Genomic DNA, 6606 nt, shown 5'->3' with positions numbered 1-6606 from the left:
AGGAATGACAGGAGCTTACATCATCCTCACAACAATCCTGTGAGAAAGGAAGTGAAGCTGTATTTTTTTCAGCCTTATAAACAGAAAACCGAGATTAAATGATGCATGAGGGATACAACCAGCATTGAACTAGAACTCAGATCTAAAACTCCTACTGAGCAGTCTTCTTGTTCTACTGTACTATTTTCATTATTGTCCCTAAAGGAGTAGGGAGAACTTGTCACTTCATAACATGTTGGAATTTGAATGGTTTTCAAAGTGACAGTCATTTTAAGAAAAATGTATGAAAAAAAAAATGCTTTTAAGGGAGGCAGAATTTGATTTTCCTTACCAGGTTCCTGAAACTTCTTAACTGAAAGTGTAGGAATGTCTATACTAAAATTCTCTACTCTCCGAGAAGTAGGCTGGAGTACAATAATCTTCTGCAGAAACTTACACTCAGGGACAAAATCAAGGGATGCTCTACAGTGAGTCTATATAGGCTGGCTTGTGTTTTCTCTTAGACGATTCATGTTACCTTTTCGCAATGCAAGCTACTTATCGATCTCCTGATGCAAACTTGCAGCCTTGCAGTTGTAAGTGGAGAAACAACTCTATGGTTGAGCTGAGACTCTTCCCAGAGAGTATTGCACTTTCAGGGGGTTATCTACCAAATCTTCTCAAAACCTACATTTGTGTCACTACTGGGCTACTACTATCCAATTCTTCCAATGCATCTAATTCTTCAGTACAGTAATACCTTTCTATACCTCTAGATAGAGACACTTTAATAGGTTATTTACAATATGTACTTAGGGATCCCTTAGTTGCATTTTATAAAATTAAATATAACCATATATTCAAGGACATAATGGGCCTTCATATGGAGTCTTAAAATAAAGTTTACTTGACCCTGAAGACTCTGAGACACAATAATCAGTTTTTAATAACAATCATCCATCTTCTCCTTTCTGTGATGCTGTTAACGTGGAAGGAAAGTGGCTTTTTCAAAATTGAAATGTCATTTGATTTGGATGTCTAACATTTCTACTACTAACTTCGTAAAGTCATCGCTGAGCTTTGTAGAACCACAAACTGAATATTTTCAAGACATGATGGTACACCTTGAAGTAAATGCAGCGTCAGAACTTTAATTTTTGAAATGTGTCATATAAGGAATAATAATCTCCTGTAATGAACAAGATCATCCCAGTGATGCCAAATTTTAAAGAACTGACCAAATCTTTTATTGGTGCCATCAAAATACCAGTCTTTATGATCTCCACAATAAGTTCAATGAAGCCATGGTTCCATAATCTTGTGATGTGCCACCTCACTCAAATATTCAATAAAGATGGTCCAATAAAGATAAGTTTAGATCAGTGCTTCTCAGGCTTGACTAGGCATACAAGTCACATAGGGATCTTGTTAAAATGCAGATTCCTATTCAGGTGGTGCCTGAGGTTCGGATTTCTAAAAAGCCCCCGGATGGTGTAAATGGTGTGGGTTTGGACAATATGCTACACAGAGCAGCAGCCTAGGCCTCTTCTGGGTCACAGATGTTCCATAGTCCAGGGGTTTGGCAATTTCCCTTCTACACGGTATTGCTCATTTTGATAGGGAAGTGAAATGCCGAATGACAGTCATTTCTGCACATTCTGTTTGTACCTTGTTTAGGTTTATCTCGCATCGGGGTCATGTAACCTTCTTCGTCCAGCTCTCCTCGTGGGCTCCGTTCCGGGGCAAACACGGTGGGGTCAGCGCTGTACCTCTGGGTACTGCTCTCCTCCTGGACGTGGGGTGCCACTGGCTTGCGTAGGGTGCCGTTACAACAGGAGTCATCAAAAATCTCGGCTGTGGCCCCCTGAGCAACTGGAGCTTCTGGGATCGTGCTGGTCGTGGCTCTGTAGGGCACAGGCACTCCTTGCTCTGTAGTTAGACCCCCATCTCGGTATACAAACTGGTTCTGTCAACAGAGAGACACATTTAGACACAATAAGTTATTATTAGGAATAGCCTTAAAAAAATAACCAAAAGGATGTGCAAACGTCTTTCAGACAAAAGTCAGAGTTTCTTAATTGAGTTTTCCCCCTGAATGGCTGACAAGTTTGAGTTACAACCCCCTAAAATTCCAATTTTTCTTACAAAGTGATCCTGGGGAAAGAATTTGGAAATACCTATTTAAATTTTACTGACCACCTAACATATAACCTAATACAAAATATTTCATGTCATTTTCCCACAGTCGCCCATTTTTGATATACAATTCAAATTTCATGACAAATGGAAATGTTATTAACTGTAGACAGTCGACATTAAGAACAGAAGCACAGTAATGCCATTTGGTTGGTGATACTTCCTTACTGCCTTCTCTTCTGTGGTCACTCTGACTTTGAGTCTCTAAGTACCTAACTAGGGAATCATTACTGAGACTCTGACTTTTTAGCACACAACCTGTAATCATGGAAATAATGATAACCTCCTCACACAGAAGCATAATTTATGAGTCCAGGTAAATCCTTCAGGTAAAAATCAAAAGCTACTGTTGGTGCATGGCATCTCAGTTTTGGATTATCTGCTGAAGTAAAACACATCCACAAAGCCAGCTATACAATCTACAGCAAAGTCTTAACTCACTGTTGGCAAAAGCAAAATGAGGAAACTATGGGGAGACAAGAGAGAAGAAACATGATAAGCAAAGGCCAAAAATATGAAAAGATGAAGGTTGATCATGAAATACTTACTCCTGACATGGGGGTGTAGGCAGGAGGTGGGCTGTGTCCAATTTCACTCTAATAGGAAAGAAAAATGGAATGATGGATATAATAAGAGGTAATATGAATGAAAAGGAAAAAAAAAAAAGGAAAAGAAAAGCCACATGAATTGTATGAACCTAAGGGGAAAACATGCACAACAGTGAAGTTTGCTAAATGGTAAAATTTTATGCACTCTGACTATAAATAAGTTTATTTTTGTGTTTTGAGAATATTAAATATTGTATGAAATATTTTAGTTCAATCCCTGAAAAGAAAAATTACGTAGAAAAAGTAAAATTTTAAATGGATTAAAAATGAAGTTGACAATGACTATTTTTCTCGTTAACCCTGGGAGAAAGATAAAAATGGTAAATAATTAACTATAGTTTTAAATAAAGAACCATTTCCTTCCTTACAGGTTGTATGGCTGAAATGGCCATATACCACAGCATTGGTTCTCTCTTGTAAAAAGAAACTTATCTAGAAGGAGATAGAAGTGAATTTCAATTTTCCTTGAATAATTTTTACTACCAGGTTACATTTATTTTTCACTATTTCAGCAAAGGGTCAATTTCTTAGCCTTTCCTTTTAAAAAATACATACTGTTTTCTCCTCAGTCTGATTTTTTGTAAGTTAAGAAACAGAAGAAAATCTTGGAAAATTAATTCCAGTCCTGGAAATATGCTTTGTATATATTACTGTCATGTATTTAGAATCAGTTAAAATTAGATTTCAGTTAAAAAAAAAAAGGCATCCGTATTCTTATAGCTTAATACTCCATCCTATGAGCTAAATAAAAGTGGATATAAAAATATGATAAAATATTAAGGACAATATACTTAGAGTAAGTAGAGGGGGTTATATGAGTATCAACACCATTTCTTAATAATATATGTATTTTAAATATATTTCTTGAGAACTTACTATCTATGTGCCAGACACTTTTCTGGACACTGGAGATAATGAATAATGCAGATAAAAACAGTTGATTTTATGAAGCTTGCATTCTCTGCACACATGTATGAAACTTGGCTAAGTATTATTCCAGGCCAGTGTTTTTACAATTTAGAGATTCATAAAACAAACTCTAAGAAGAATATGGTTCCATGGATATTAACTGTTTAATGTAAATTAATAGCAACCAGATAACACAATTTCCCATAATTAACTTAGTCTCCTGGGACTAATAACCCTGGGGCCAAGTTCTGAACTCCTACATTAGGTTTACATTTTAACTTTCCTCAAAACTGAGTCATTTACATGATGGGATAGAAACTATTGATCTCTTTCCTTCTCTAATAACTAAGAACGTCTTGAAGATCATGACATGGAAAATTAGAGATACATTTAATATGCTAAGCATAGAAGGTAGTACTGTCCAGTAGACACATTGTTTTATGATTTGTTAGATCTTTGAGCTCCAGGCCCAGTTACAAATGATGTTGTCAATCGTGAAATATCTCAGATCATCATTTTTATTCTTGGCCTCTCACTCTTTATATCTTAGTGAAGACAAAGTAAGAAGGCGTATATAAATGAACTTTGTAAGCTCTGCACACTATAAAAATGTAAAGGATATATAAAATTTAAATATTCACATTTGCTAAATCAAATTATTAAAGTCAAGCAATCAAAATGCCAAAGCTACTCATCAAAGAGGCATTGAAAAGTGCTTCCCTCTTCTCCACATCACCTTCAGTATAGGTATATTTTATTATTTTTTAGAAAGGTATGAAATTAAATACATTTTTTTCATAAAATCTGAGGGGAATTTGCTGTATAGTCCAGTGAGATGTAAAATAGAGGGATGGTATGGGAAATATGACAAGTGCCTGGTGGAACTTGATCATATTATAAACCTTGGCCTTACCCTATCATTAAACCCTGATTATTGAGCAAGCATTTAACAAATATTTATTAAACCTCTCCAATGAAAGCACAGGAACTGTGAGATGCTGGAGATACCATGAGACACTAGGAGAGACGTGACCACTGGCCTTTTGCAATTTACACTGAACGATCAAATATTACCTGAGATTATTAGAAGAAAAAACAAGAGTAAGCTGAAGCTGCGGTGAATTTATTTGAATTCTATGATTACATATTAGAAGACAAGTATTCCAAAATATTAGTAATTACTGCTGTTCCTTTGACCTCTTACTTTACAACAGTTGCCGTACTGGGTCATGTTTGACTAGATTCACAGTTCAGGGAACAGCATGGATGGCTATGGCTCTACATTTTATATTTTATAAAACTTGAGGGAGAAGTGATCAAAGGAATAACTCGCAAGTCATTCTTCATCAGGAAATACTTTATTGTATATATTCATTATCTGGGCTAGGCTGCCTTCAATTATAAAAACGTTGTGTTAAAAATAACTAGACCTCTTGAAGAGAGGCCATGCCATATTAGAATGCAGGCGCTCTCCCTGTTTTGACAAGTCTTTCCATCAGCAACCTGCCAAATCTGGATCTGGACATACTGCCAGATACCATCACAGTAATAGGAGTGTCTTCATGTTTTTCCTAGTTTTCTGCATTAAAATGGAAAAAAAAATGCTAAGCAAAGTCCCTTTAGAACTCATTGTTTTTGGGGTTACTGGCTGCTTTTTATTTTTTTGTTTCCTTTTTTTTTTTTAATTTGCTTTTTTTTTTTCTGTTTTCCATGATAAAAAGTACCTCATTCATTTCCCCCTGGAAGGGCAATGTAGCTACAAGGGAACATCTGTGAGGCCAATTAGCGGGGCTGGAAATGTGATATAATTGTTGTTTAAATATATTTAAATTACATGTTAATCACTATGTCATAATTTATAGGCTTTGAAAATAACTTTTTGTACTTGAGAGCCAAGCCAGATTTTACTTGTTTTTGCTGTTTTTAGTTTGTAACAAGCTCTTCTCATTCCCCGCCCCGCTCCCTCCCCGCCGCCCCAATTTCCCACACTTGAAGAGCTGAACTTTTAATATCAGAAAGAATGACAGCTGCAAGTAAATTGGTTGAGTAAAAATTAAGATCCCCACAGTCAGAGCACGCTGGAGTGACCTTAAAGTTCTGAGCAGAACAAAGCAGTGCTCTCAGTTAAAAGGCTTTTGTTTTTTTCATTGTGCCATTTTCTGCTGTCCATCAAAGCCCAGCTTTGCGGATCTTCGGGAAGTACTGGGTGCATCTGTTCAATTAGCTGGGGAGGGGATTTATGGTCAGCAGGGCAGAGATAGAAAGAGGTGGGTTATAAACTGGCAGGTGATAGGGAATTTGTTTCTGGTGGGGGGATTTGTAAGGGTGATGGAGAGAGTCAAGTTTAATTTTGTGGTCCTTTCACTGGGACATTGTATGATTAACTTAGACTCAAATGCCAGAGGTTATAGAGAAGGCAAATATCAGCAAATATATCAAATATGGTGTTAAATGCACTTTACATACATCATGTTCCGAAATTTGCATTTCAGTTGAATGATAAAAATATGAAGCTGTCTTATTATATGCACTGTATTTCTCATATCTATTGTTTTAATTAAAACATTATATTGTTTAATATTGCTCCTGGGAAATTTTAAATTGTTAACCAGATGGGTTTTGTCTTTTAATATTTTTTTTAATATCAGACAAATCTATGTTCTTAGGAAACAAAAATACATACTTAATGCCTAACCTCTATCTAAATTAAACATGCACTTAATGAGAGAGAGGTTTTTTATCTTCAGATAATTGTTCCTATCAATATTACCTATAGGTAGAGTATTTCTTGTATCATGTACCTACCATATGTCAGAGACTATCTTAGGTTTTATTTATTCTTATAACCTTTCAAGGTATGTATCATCACTAAAAATCATGACTTGCATTTCACAGATGAGAAAACTGAGGTCAA

The 6606-nt window shown here is 35.8% G+C and overlaps 1 protein-coding gene across 2 annotated transcripts in view; it reads right to left on the bottom strand.

Annotated features, from left to right (window-relative positions):
• Positions 1 to 1296: 1296 nt before the first annotated feature.
• The window catches only part of ERBB4 (erb-b2 receptor tyrosine kinase 4), a 1058588-nt gene continuing 1053278 nt past the window's right edge, over positions 1297 to 6606 (bottom strand). For both annotated transcript variants that reach the window (XM_081813693.1, XM_081813692.1), the window contains exons 26-27: positions 2724 to 2771; positions 1297 to 1945 (exon numbers count right to left, since the gene is read on the bottom strand). In XM_081813693.1, coding sequence (XP_081669819.1) covers positions 1574 to 1945; positions 2724 to 2771 — 420 coding nt within the window. In that variant the 3' untranslated portion in view covers positions 1297 to 1573. The remainder of the gene's footprint in view (positions 1946 to 2723; positions 2772 to 6606) is intronic.

The sequence above is a fragment of the Leptonychotes weddellii genome, chromosome 3 (genome assembly GCF_054177405.1).
Source record: "Leptonychotes weddellii isolate Sample4059 chromosome 3, ASM5417740v2, whole genome shotgun sequence".
Taxonomy (NCBI): Eukaryota; Metazoa; Chordata; class Mammalia; order Carnivora; family Phocidae; genus Leptonychotes; species Leptonychotes weddellii.
The sequence above is the reverse complement of the archived record's forward strand: the minus strand, read 5'-3'. Positions and strand labels throughout refer to the sequence as shown.